Source organism: Leucopleurus acutus (assembly GCF_964270905.1).
Source record: "Leucopleurus acutus genome assembly, chromosome: 12".
Classification (NCBI taxonomy): domain Eukaryota; kingdom Metazoa; phylum Chordata; class Mammalia; order Artiodactyla; family Delphinidae; genus Leucopleurus; species Leucopleurus acutus.
In genome coordinates, this window is record NC_139154.1 from 32,026,770 (window position 1) to 32,039,769 (window position 13,000).

General features: G+C 50.0%; 1 protein-coding gene across 4 annotated transcripts in view; it reads left to right on the plus strand.

The window, feature by feature from the left end:
• Positions 1–13,000, plus strand: part of RNF144A (ring finger protein 144A) — a 111,741-nt gene that overhangs the window by 78,059 nt on the left and 20,682 nt on the right. For all 4 annotated transcript variants that reach the window (XM_082851328.1, XM_082851327.1, XM_082851330.1 and 1 more), the window contains 2 exons: positions 10,077–10,181; positions 10,319–10,379. In XM_082851328.1, coding sequence (XP_082707454.1) covers positions 10,077–10,181; positions 10,319–10,379 — 166 coding nt within the window. The remainder of the gene's footprint in view (positions 1–10,076; positions 10,182–10,318; positions 10,380–13,000) is intronic.

Consider the following 13,000-nt stretch of genomic DNA (forward strand, 5'->3'; position numbering starts at 1 on the left):
TTAAGATGTTGAGGCAGGCTTACTTGTGTCCGCAGCTCCCTGCACCGTGAAGCACAGGAAACACCTGCGTGTCGCAGACTGGGGGAAGGCGCCCATGTCCCCTAGGGCTTCCGTCACCTGCTGTCCCCTCTGTTTAGGCCTCAGGGCCCCCCAGCCAGCAGAACTGCCATTGTCTTCTTCCTGGGGACAGACCTGGGAAGGTAGGAAAGAGTGAAGAGAGACAACTGCAAAGCTGAAAGGGGGCACTCTTCAAATAAAACACTACTAGAGAATTATGGGCTTTAGGTCTGAGGTAGATTGACCTCAAGGAGGAAGGGGCTCGAGGGGAAAGCCTGGTGTTTGGGGTCAGGCGTCAGGGCACTGAAACGCAGGCTGTTTCTGACCTCAGCTTCCCTTTTGTGCCTCATCTGTATAATGGAGCTGAACGGAGTTTACCCTAAGGTTCAGGAAGGACGTGTGAAGGAGTTGCCACGTGGAGGCTCAGATCCTCTCCATCTCGCTTCTGAACTGGGACTTAGAACCGCAGGGATTCGAGGGAGCTCTGGGCAGCTTTCCCCAAGCGTGTGTCCTGAGGAACACTTGTCCTCAAAGATGCACTCAGACAATCTGTGTGTTTCAGTGGATTTACTAAACGCAGCATGCCATGTCCCTCTCTGTACCCTTACCCCTGGGACGCTCTGGGTGCCCAAGAGCACAGAGAAAGCCCCGAGGAACCCACACGAGGGACAGCTGTTGATTTAACCTGCATCTCCCCAGATTCCTCGAGCACCGGAAGCGTGTGCCTACCACGTACTAACGTGGCGTGACCATGACACCTGTTCTGGGGGATTTCCCTTGTTTACAGGGCGCCTGGTGGCTTTAGGGTGAGTTCAAAGGTCATGGAGAGCCTGTGCACGGGGCCGGTGGGGCGTGACACAGGTAGGAGAGGGATGCACTGGTCCAAGGGTCTCAGTGGCTGGAGGGACCCTCCCAGCCCCGTGCACATTTCAGGTATGATGCTAAGCTCCAGGGGTTTGGAGATGTGACGCCCACCAGGTAGCTCAAATGGTCAAGTTTTGGATGAGTGTGAAAACGAAACTTAAAGAGATAGACGTAAACTTGAACGTTTGTGTGCAAAAATGTGAAATCTTCAAGTATGACCATCAGTTTCTGTGCAAAAGTACTGGGAGGAGAGAAAGGGTTGTTGTCGTTTATGTCAGTATATGTCCTTACAATGAGATCCTGCACTGAGAGCCAATCCCACCTCCATTTCGTCAGCCTGTGTTTCTGGTGGCCTGGGAGACGCCCCGTGGACCAGAAGCTAACATGTATGACATTTTAAGCTAAAATGAAGCCCATCAAGGCCATTGTGGTCTCCCCTATACTTGCAGCATCCTGTAACATAGAACGTTTATGGTGTTTCACTGCTGACAAAGCAGGGTCAGTGTGACAGCTCGCAGCACTGGAGGGGATCTTCTTGTTCCAAAGGTTGGGGGGACTTGAGGCTCAAAGACGTGGGGTGCTGTGGTTCCCCCCTCAAAATAACACGCCCCAGGGATCAGGGAGGTGGAAATGTCTGTTTTCCGAGACCCAGAACTTCTGACTCTTTCCCTTAGTTATGTTTTCTCATCCAGAAATCCAGCACGTGAGGAGATGGACCTTGACTTGCACACCTTAACATCCCCATCAGCTTTGCACAAAGTGGGTGCTTGGTCACTTCCATTCTTCAGTCCTTGTCAAGCGCCAGCCTGTGCCAGGTGCCCTGGGTACCTGGGGGAGATGAAAGCTTCCAGTCTCTGCTCTCCTGGTCCCATGTGTAGGCGAGAGAGAGGTCTGGGTTGCTGTCATTGGGAAGGAAAGACTTGTAATCGCAGTATAAACAGAGGTATGTGACGACACAGAGAAGGGAACTCACCCGGCAGGCTTCAGGGGGTCGTTTGAAGAAAGCGTGATGGATAGAGCCCCATCAGGAAGGGCATGCAAAGGACGGGGTGTCATGGGGGGTTCCCACAGTGACATAACTGGCAGGGACTAGAAGGGCATCAGGCCAGAAAGATGCGAATGTGCAGCTGTGCTTGGATGGTGACGTGCAGAGAGCAGGGCAGCTTGGGTCATCCACCTCCCGCATGAGGCCAGAGATGTGCAAGGAGCAGAAAGCTTTGGGCCTAGAAAGTGCATGAATCTTCCAGTGAGACCAGCTTCTCAGCAGGGCATTGTTTGCATAGACAGCCACAGTTTGGACACTGCAGGAAGGGCACTTGGCTGTAATTCACAAGTGTTGACTAGTCCTGGGGTCCGCCCCACCGTTAACAATGGGAGGCCCTGGGCGAGTCCCTTTCCCCGTCTTCTCTGGTGCCCTTGGCCAGGGGAGGAAAGTGGGACTCTTTAGTCTCTGAGCTCTCAGACTGCACGGACACTGTCACTTGCCAGTCCCACTGGCACTGCCTTTGTGTAGGCATTAAGAGCTTCCGGTGGCATGAGGATCCTGCCCGTGACCCAGGAAGCCTGCAGAGCTGGGGCTCCCAGCGATGGTAACAAAATGGTAGCAGCTGCAGACGGCACGTCCTCACCCCGCGCTGTCCACAGGTAGAGCGAGGGCATCTCTCTCGGTAACTTGTGTGTGTTCCCAGGGAACCCTCTGGCCTCCTTGGCTGTGTGACCGTCATTGCTCCTGTTCTTGGGGCCGGCGAGGTGGGGCGCTGCTCACAGGCTCCGCAGGTGTGGTTTTCATTTTTACGTCTGGATTTAGGGTCCCTCTAAAACTTCCCCTTGTGGGTGAAAGAACAGCTTCTCTGATTGCCGGTGGTCTACCCCGTGCCTTGCGACATGGCCGCACTTCCCATAAGACCCTGCCAAGTGGGCAGGATTCTCCATCTCCTAAAAGGGACACTGCAGCTCAGAAAGACGGGACCAGCTGCTCTAGAACGTTCACTGGGTGTGCCTTGACTCCGGTGCATTTGGTTTTTGCATTAAAACCTGATGCCTGTGCGTTAACCATGAAGAAGAAAGTGCTGACTCCTGGTATCAGCTTTGCTGACAAACATAACAAAGAACTGAAGGGCTGCTGGGAGGCATTTGCAGGCCATTCCTGGGTCACGGGCACTGGGCTTCCTTCTCACGCCCCCAGATCTCAGTACCTTCCTATCCAGGAAGGACACTTGGGTCCCTCTTTCTCTCTCCTTGTTTTGTGCACTTGATTCTGAATCTCAAAGCCGACCTCCCTGTTCTCTTGCAGACCTGTCCGCATCCTGCTGCAGTCAGGGTCCTGGAACCCTGCCCCGTTGATGGCAAGACACCCAAATGGGCATTCTCAGTCTCCCCAGCCCCTTCTTATTCATGAGATAAAAGACAAACAAAAGTCTTGGTTTCTCCATTTGATGGAATAATCTTCAGTCCTTTGGAAAATCTAGACGGCTGAACCTAACGAGACTGGGTGAACAGAGTACCCCTCTGTTAGAATTAGCCCTCAGGTACCACCTCTTCTGAGCAGTTGCCCATGTACTCCCATTGTCACACCCTCAGACCCTCAAACTCATCATATCCTTGCATCTCCTTCTCTCACGTGCCTTCTTAAATTCACATGCACACAACACACAGATCCCACACAACTGCGCACGAAACACACTCATTCTACTTTCAGGAAGAGTTCACCCCAAGGTTTATCTGTTGCTTCTGCATTTCCGGCCTCCTGGACTTTTGCTGTAGAGTAAATGAATATCTGTTGGGTGGATGAAACAGAGGACCCCTTTGTGTCCCTGACTCTGATTTCCATATGTTAACCCTGCCCACCACAGCCGGCTCTGTCTGGCCTTCCCTGGGAGCTCTTGGTGATGAAGGTGTGGTTTGGTGAAACGCTCATACTTGCTTCTCCGCGGCTTAGGAGAAGAGAGACCTTGTCCTACACACACGGCGTCTCCTGCAGCTCGTTTAGAAGCCCGAGGGTGAGGAGAGCGCCCTCCCTGCCGAGGAGAGAATGGTGTCTTCTCCCCAGAAAGGCCCAAGGACAGCCAGGGAGCAGAGCACTGAGGTTACCTGGAGCAGGGCTGACCGTGGGGCTGCACCTGGCCTTCAGCAAAGCCGAGGGGTCGGAGCTCAGGGGAGCTTTAGTCCAGGAGACGGCAGATCCTGTGGTCTGTCAAGAGCCGAGGACAAAGAGAACACAGAGATGAGAGTTGGGTTTTGTTTTCTGGGGGTTTTCTTTTGGTAGAAAGTACGTCTGCATTTTGTTTTCCTCTAAAAATTTTACAAAAGCAACCTTCATACTCTGGACTCCCCTGCTTTGGGTAAAGTCACATTCCTGCAGTCTGGAGCAGCGTCGCGGCCAGCACGTTCACCACGGGGCCGGCTGGGTGGCCTGCTCAGGTTTCCAGCCCCTGGTGGCATGGCCGGGGGGCGGGGGGTGATGCAGGAAGCATCCTTGTCATGCCTGCTGTGCCAGGCGGTGGCTCCTGCCTCCCTGAGGACAGCTCTGTGAGGAAGGGCTTGCCCTCCCCGCCTGCGGAGATGCCTGGGATGCCACGTCGTCCAGCTGCTCTTTGGCAGTGACCTGAGGTCCGCGCCGCCCTGGGTCTCCCCTCCTCTGCACGGCTGCCGAGTGTCCGTGTCCATGCGGGTGTCGGCTTGTCGTGTGTGTGAGCGCTCGGCTCCCCAGTTGTTGGCATCTGCCTTTCCCTGCGGCGTTGTTAATCCCTTGCATTCTACCAGCACTCACAGGCACAGGGACTGGAGAGATAAACAGTTCTTGCTTTCAAAGAGCCTGCCTTCTAATGGAGAAGGAATGTAAGCAGACCCGCAGTGATGGAGGCCGAGGGGATGCCGGGCAGAACACGTGGTGCGTGTGCGGGCACCATGCCGGAGCACTGCGGACCCTGGGGCACCGACTGCAGAGGCACCCTTTTCTGTCCGCCAGGCTTGTCTCATTCCACACCGTGGAGGACGGGGGCTCAGAGAGGCACAGCTCCGGCTCCAGTCACACATCTGGCAGGCGGGTTCGCTGGCATCCCAACCCAGGGCGGGGATTCCAGGGTCCTTGCTGTTTGAACACTGTTCGTGGGGGTCCCACCACAGTTGTTTGGACCTGCCTGCATGGACTGTTTGTAAACAGTGGATCTTGGTGAGCAGAAGCTACTCAAGCACCTTTGAGCACAGTTTCTGGAGGTTTCTTTCAGCTGTTAGCATCATCAGTAGCCAGCAGGCCTCCAAGGGAGAAAACAGATGAAATTCAGGCTTGCTGCAGACTTTACATCAGGCAGAGGTGTCTGTGTGGCCCCCTTCTCCTTGGCAGAAAAATTCTGGCACAGCGGAGGTACCTTAGCAGATCAGCAGTGCTGCCTCTGCCTTTGGACCGGGTTTCAAAGACTTGGACGACACAGTGGAAAACGAAAGGCCTGGAACATTCTGCGGCTCTCAACAGCCCCCCTCCCTCCTCCTGCCCTTTGTGTGGTAGACGCTCCTTTGCTGGGACGTCTTGTCCCTCTGGCCAGCTTTCCATCTCTGGGATGCCTTCCTGACCACCCGCGCCCCTGAGGTGGGACCCCACTGGAGCCCCAGCACAGTGCGTCTTAAGGATCTGCACCCGCATCTTTTCCCACAGGGGCCTTGGGGTCTTGATGTCGGGGAATGTCCTGGCATCCAAGCATCAGGGACACATAAAGCCACAGTCTAGTTTGACTCAGACTTTGCCACTTTAAAATGCATACAATGCTTTGTACTGAAAGAAAAAAAAAAAAAAAACCTCATGAGGTAACAGAAAATAAGTAATAAATGATTGCTCATGAAAGAATTCTTGATTGGGGAGGAGGAAGACACGAGTTTAAAAAACAAAACCCTCACCTCTTTGGAGTCAGGCACACGTGTGTTTGAGCTCGAGCTCCTACACTTACAGACTCCACCTCTGGGCTCGTTTGTAACCTCCCTGAGCTGTGTTCTCTCCTCCGTAAAATGGGAGTGATGAACACCTCCTAAGAGCCTCCCGTTTATTTAGCTGGCTAACACAGGTAGGGATGAACACAGGGTCCTGAGGCATTTGGTTACAGAGAGCCATAACTAATATGATGGTAGGAAGTATCAGTACATCAGTGTCTGCCTTTGTCATGTATATTTTGACTGAGGTTTCTCTGGCGTATTTTTGTGCTCCTTTCAAGACATCTTTTTGCTATTAGATTGAAAACCATAGCTTGTGAGTCACGGTCTGCTTTATATCTGGAAGAAGCCCAGGCTTGTTTTCGGTGGGTGCTTGGTCAGACACTTAGATCCTCATCTCTTTTTATGTAGTAAACAAACGGATGCTTCCAGAGCACAGTCATTTTGCAAATTGCATAGCAGCCTGCTAGTGGCATAGGATGGACGCTCCTGGGTAGTCCTCCGCAGACGTGACGCACTGCTTGTTGATACGTGCAGTCTCTTCCACAGCGTCGCTCAGTCTCGGAGATGCCCCCCGGGTGTGTGCTTCACACCAGCTTTCATGGTTGCATTTTGTAAACCTTCTCTCATCATGTACTTCTCTGCACAGTACTGTGAGAGTTTTCAGCATTTTATCAGTTTATGGCATTCCAGCATCCTCCAGAGACTCAATGTAGACAAACTTCATTGTAAAAAGTAAAATATGATCTTGTTGCTAAGGTTCTGACTTTCTTTTCACCTATGACTGTAAGGCATCTATCACCCAGAGAGACACACGCAGGTAACAGCGGTCCCTCTCACTTAGCTGGTCTGTGTGTTGGGAATTGTGCCGGATGCTTTTACATAGTTTCTTTCTTACCGTGGCAAAAGCCCAGCAAGATGGGCATCTGTATTCTGTAGTCAAGGGGGCTGTGGCCCAAACTCTTCACATAACCGGTCCGCGGCTCTGCCTGGAAGGGCAGGGATTCCTGGTGTCTCTGTAGCTCTGAAGCCTGCGGTGTTTCTCTGCCTCAGCCTCTGCCCCCAGCCCCACACAGGACATTCGCTTTCCAGTCACCTCCCACTGTGAACAGACCTTGCTGTCGGGGTTCAGCACACCGCCAAACCCTGGTGCCGTCTTCCTGAAGAGGTGCAGGCCTGATGGAGGCTCGGCGTGACCCCCTCCCTCCTCCCCTGCCCCTCCCTCGTTCTGGGAAGCTCCTGTGTTGGTTTTGATGAGTTTACCTCTGAAACCTCTGCCATCTTAGGCCTCAGAGGCAGTGCCAGGACTAGGCTCATCCTTACTCGGTTTTCTGGAGCTCTCTTCATCATCACTGCATTGGTGAAACATAGATGACCTGGGGAAAACCTGAGTTCAGGGCCCGCGTGGTCACAGGGAGCTTGGATAGGACAGAGGCATACAGGGCCCTTGGGTCGTAGCAACCCAGGCTGCAGTTGACACGTGGAGTCTGAGCGTTCTGTTCAGTGCTCTTGAGAGAGGCTGTAGGAGGTGGGTCTTTTCGAGGATTACCTTGATTTCTATTTTTTAAAGGAACTGCCATCTTTAGAGTCTTTAGTGAATGAAATATTCTGGTTTGCTAAAGTGGTGAGAATTACCCATTTAGATCAACTGTCATTTATATATTGAGCATACACTCTTGTCCATGTAGTCTTCTAGACTCTTTCTCTTTTTGTTTTTTAACATAAATGTATTTACTTATTTATTTATTTATTTTGGCTGTGTTGGGTCTTCGTTGCTGCGCACGGGCTTTCTCTAGTTGCGGCAAGCGGGGGTTACTCTTCATTGCGGTGCATGGGCTTCTCATTGCAGTGGCTTCTCTTTGTTGCAGAGCACGGGCTCTAAGCACGTGGGCTCAGTAGTTGTGGCACGTGGGCTCAGTAGTTGTGGCTCGCGGGCTCTAGAGCGCAGGCTCAGTAGTTGTGGTGCACGGGCTTAGTTGCTCCGCGGCATGTGGGATCTTCCCAGACCAGGGATGGAACCCATGTCCCCTGCATTGACAGGTGGACTCCTAACCACTGAGCCACCAGGGAAGTCCTCGACCTCTTTCCCTTGCACAATATTTTTTCGACTCCACCATGATGTAGGCTGAACCACCCTAAAATGCAGATCCAGAAAATGAGGCTGGTAGAGAGGCAGACTTGTTCAAAGCACAGAACCAGTGGAAAGTGCAGCTGGATCTGATTTTAGGCCCATCCGTTCCTAGTAACCATGCATTCTTATAATGAAATGGATTAGACATTTTGCGGGGGGGAGGAAGAGGCTTAGGAAACAGCTTATGTGCTTTCCTTTTTTTTTTTTTTTTTTGAATTTTTGAATTTTATTTTATTTATTTTTTTATACAGCAGGTTCTTATTAGTCATCAATTTTATACACATCAGTGTATACATGTCAATCCCAATCGCCCAATTCATCCCATCACCACACCCCCTGCCGCTTCCCCCCCTTGGTGTCCATACATTTGTTCTCTACATCTGTGTCTTGATTTCTGCCCTGCAAACAGGTTCATCTGTACCTTTTTTCTAGGTTCCACAAATATGCGTGAATATACGATATTTGTTTTTCTCTTTCTGACGTACTTCACTCTGTATGACAGTCTCTAGATCCATCCACGTCTCTACAAATGACCCAATTTTGTTCCTTTTTATGGCTGAGTAATATTCCATTGTATATATGTACCACATCTTCTTTATCCATTCGTCTGTCGATGGGCATTTAGGTTGTTTCCATGTCCTGGCTATTGTAAATAGTGCTGCAGTGAACATTGGGGTGCATGTGTCTTTTTTTTTTTTTTTGCGGTACGCGGGCCTCTCACCGTTGGGGCCTCTCCTGTTGCGGAGCACAGGCACCAGACGCGCAGGCTCAGCAGCCATGGCTCACGGGCCCAGCCGCTCTGCAGCATGTGTGATCCTCCCGGACTGGGGCACGAACCCATGTGCCCTGCATCGGCAGGCGGACTCTCAACCACTGCGCCACCAGGGAAGCCCCTGCATGTGTCTTTTTGAATTATGGTTTTCTCTGGGTATATGCCAGCAGTGGGATTGCTGGGTCCTATGGTAGTTCTATTTTTAGTTTTTTAAGGAGCCTCCATACTGTTCTCCATAGTGGCTGCATCAGTTTACATTCCCACCAACAGTGCATGTGCTTTTCTTGATGAATCGCTGTGACACGTAATAGTGTTATTATAATAGTGTAGTGGTGGTGGAATTATGAGCCCCAGTATTACACTGGGCTGTGACTGAAAGGAGGTTTGGAGACGCTGGTGAGATATTGTGCTTTGTTGTCCCTTCACTGAAAGGTCTGGTTTCCCATGCTCTTTGAGTTCTGATGTAAGCGCTTCAATGTTTGTCTCAGTCACAAATGGTAGTGAGCTTGCAACTAGGGAAGGTCATGACCTTTCTTCTACTTGTTGTTTACAAAGGCTTTTTAAGGGAGTATTGGATTTTTACGACTAGCAGACAGTGAAGCAAGAGTAAAGTGGCATTGGGAAAGGCCTCCTCACTTTGGTATGAACTTTGCTTTGTGTCCCTCACTGATTTTTCTGACTTACTTCAGATGTCCAGCCAGACTGCCAAGTAGCGGAAGGTGGTAGCAAGTATTTGCCCAGTAAGTAAGGGGTCCCTGAAGGAGGATGGGCAGCCATACCTGGGTTCTCGGTGTGGGGTGCAGGGGCGACTTAGAGGCAGGCGAGGCTGGCTTGGAATCTGGGCTCTGCCCTTGCTGTCTGGGTAAGCTGGCAGTTCCTTCTTTGGTGACTCAGTGTTCACACCCGAGTGATGACATGGTCACACCTTTCCTGCGAGAATATTCTAAGGAGCATGTGAAACAATGGAATATAGGGGACTGAGCATGGCGCCTGACGTCTGATGTGTGTCTGAGGGACGCGGCTTCCCTGCTTCCCTCGATGCCTCTGCTCCTGCCCTGGGCGCACTGGCATGGTGTTTGCTGAGGTCGGGCCCGGGGGTCCAGCCCGCATCCCTAGTCCCGGTGCAGAAGAGGTACCACGCAAATATTTGTTGAGTGAATACAACCCCTAATTTGGTCGTTGCTATGGCTACATGGCAAATATACAAAAAAATGCTTTGGAACAATGTTCTTGATTTGCCCCCTTTTTTTTTAATGCCTCACTGCTCCTTCAGCCTTAGGGAAGTAAAGATGTTTACAGATATTTCTCTGTTTTGTTTTTTCTTTTTTTCAGTGCCTGAAACAGTATGTGGAACTCTTGATCAAAGAAGGATTAGAAACTGCAATTAGCTGCCCTGATGCTGCCTGCCCCAAACAGGGCCACCTACAGGAGAACGAGGCACGTTCAGCTGGGAAAACTGGGGTGCACGAGCGTGGGCTCCTCAGCGGATCGGGGGTTATGGGTTCTGTCTAGGCTGACCTGGCATTGTAGTCTAGCCCTCAGATTGTTATACTCCTTTTTCTTTTTTCCCTTAGATTGAGTGTATGGTTGCAGCTGAAATCATGCAAAAATACAAAAAGCTACAATTTGAAAGAGGTAGGTGCCCCAGTGTCTTAGCCCGTGACAGAATCTGGGTAACTTCGGGGAGTGCTTTGGGTGATTGTGATTATATATCATTTGGCTACAGCAGAAGTGAAAACATGGATGTAAATTAGACTTCTAAAGTTCGGCTGTCATTTGAATTCTCTGCAGAGCTCACAGTTGGAAGGCCTCTGTTGGGGATCTAGTTAGGAACAGGAAAGATTCGTGAAACGCAGCTTGCTTCTAGGGGTTTGGGATTTTGGGGGTAGTTTAAAGAGACCCTCGTGGGGCATTATTCTCCAGCCAGGTTAAGGCCTAACAGTCTGAGAACTAATTCTTTGACCTCCGGAGAATTTAAGAGATACAAAGGCCTGGAAGCAAGTCCCGAGGTCACGCAGGGTGGAATCGTGGCGCTCGCCATCCTGACCGCACACATGTCCATCGCCTTCACAGGCTGCGTCATGCACGCTGGGACCAGTGGGTGCTGAGTCCTTAGTTCACCAAGTCTCCCAACAGCCCGACAAGGTTGTCTGTTAACCTGACACCCACAGAGACTAACTGACGTGCCCTGATTTCCATCTCTGGTGGGTAGTGGGGTGGGGTGTGGACCAGGTCCCCCGCAGTGCCCTGCCCAGCCCTGCTGGCTGGAGCCGGGCCGCTGCAGAGTTCAGACACGCTGAGCGTCCGGGATGGGTCTTTCTCTTTGCTGTCTGAAATACTTCAGGATCATAACATGGTACTTTAAAGAGTCTGTGGATTCTGTTTGGCCTCGTTTTCATATATATTCTGGACCTTGGGCTCATCTGAAAAGGAGCAGAATAAGACATGGGTAGAAGATGTTCTGTATGTAAAACTTTATTGTGAAGATGCTGCATCCGGACTGTAAAATTTTCAGCTCAGTTTGTGGGCACTGAAGTTTGCTCCCCGCTCTTCCTGGACTGGTTCTCGGTCCTTGCCTGGATCAGGCATTTATGAGAGATGAAACCCTGGGTGGCGTGTTTACAGGAAAACACCATCAGGATGGGAATGGAATGCGGAATAGACTAGAGGAAAGTGTCCAGAGACTCTTAGTTTAGCTGAATGTGGAAAGTTTTCTTTTTTTTTTTTTTTTAAAGAACTGCTAAAGATAGCTGCATTTCCTCTTGAGGCTCACTTCTCAAGAAACAAAAAAAAAAGGTAATGTGTGGCCAACCTAAAAAAATCAAACAGGATTTTTGATGGCATTGAAATTTGTTTTCAAGAGTTTGTTTATTCAAATGCCATATATTGTTTGGTTTGGGGCAGTTTATAGCTTAAATATAATGCCATGTGATACAAAAGTCAGTATGTGGAGCAATAAAATTAAGTTGGATTTCTGAGACTTTGAGCGTCTTCTGAAAACATTTTCCAGTGGGAATCTTGACAGAAAGTGGCAGTTACTTGGGTTACAAGAAAATGAACTTTCTATGACATTGAATTTAAAAACGCAGCTGGGTAAATATTCCTACATAATAATTTTAACTGTGTTATTTCTTCCGAACTTTAGCTTAGTCAAAGATTTTCTTTTCCTTTGCATAATAATGAACCCAACTCGACTTAGGTTAAAAAAATATCTCTCAAACCCATCACTTTAAAACATTTTTCTAGCATTACGTTCAAAGCAGCAAAACACACAAAAAGGACTCGGACTTAATAGGACCAGAGACCGGTCTGAATGAAATGTTACAATGTTAGGGCTGATAAAGTACAGCTCTTGATTATAGCTGGTCACTGAGCAAATTCCGAGACAGGATCAGTGAGCCAGTTTCAGCGTACTCCCTCCCTTTGAGACTCGTTTTCAGATGAGGATGGCGACTGCATTAAAAGCGACAGTTGCCATGATTTTCTGACACCCGTTAGTTACTAAAAAGTCCTATGGTCAAAGTTTTAAACACTGTCTTCCTGTGAACTTTGCACGTCTCACCTTATATCAGAGCCTTGATTTCAATCGGAGTTTGCCCACTCCTCCAGCCAGGTCCCTGGGAAGCAGGAAGCCAGGAGGGAGGCTGTGAGGTGCTTTCTGAGCACCTACTCTCCCAACTGGAAGACCCCCAAGGCTGGGAACAAACAAGCTTCCAGGGAAGGTCCATCGCCCTTGCCTGCAGGCCCCGCTGGACTACACACGAGCTCCTATTGGGCGCCGACCACACCACACTGCAGGCATTTGTTTATATATCCAGGGCAGTGAGAATGGACCAGTATGAGTGGGGATGCTGGGCCCTTCACAGTGTGCTTCTCAAAGGACAGCTGTGTTTAAGAAAGAAAAACATCTGTATGTGGCACATATATACAATGGAATATTACTCAGCCATAAAAAGAAACAAAATTGAGTTATTTGTAGTGAGGTGGATGGACCTAGAGTCTGTCATACAGAGTGAAGTAAGTCAGAAAGAGAAAAACAAATACCGTATGCTAACTCATATATATGGAATCTAAAAAAGAAAAAAAATGGTTCTGAAGAACTTAGGGACAGGACAGGAATAAAGATGCAGACGCAGAGAATGGACTTGAGGACACGGGGAGGGGGAAGGGTAAGCTGGGACGAAGTGAGAGAGTGGCATGGACATATATACACTACCAAATGTAAAATGGAAAGCTAGTGGGAAGCAGCCGCATAG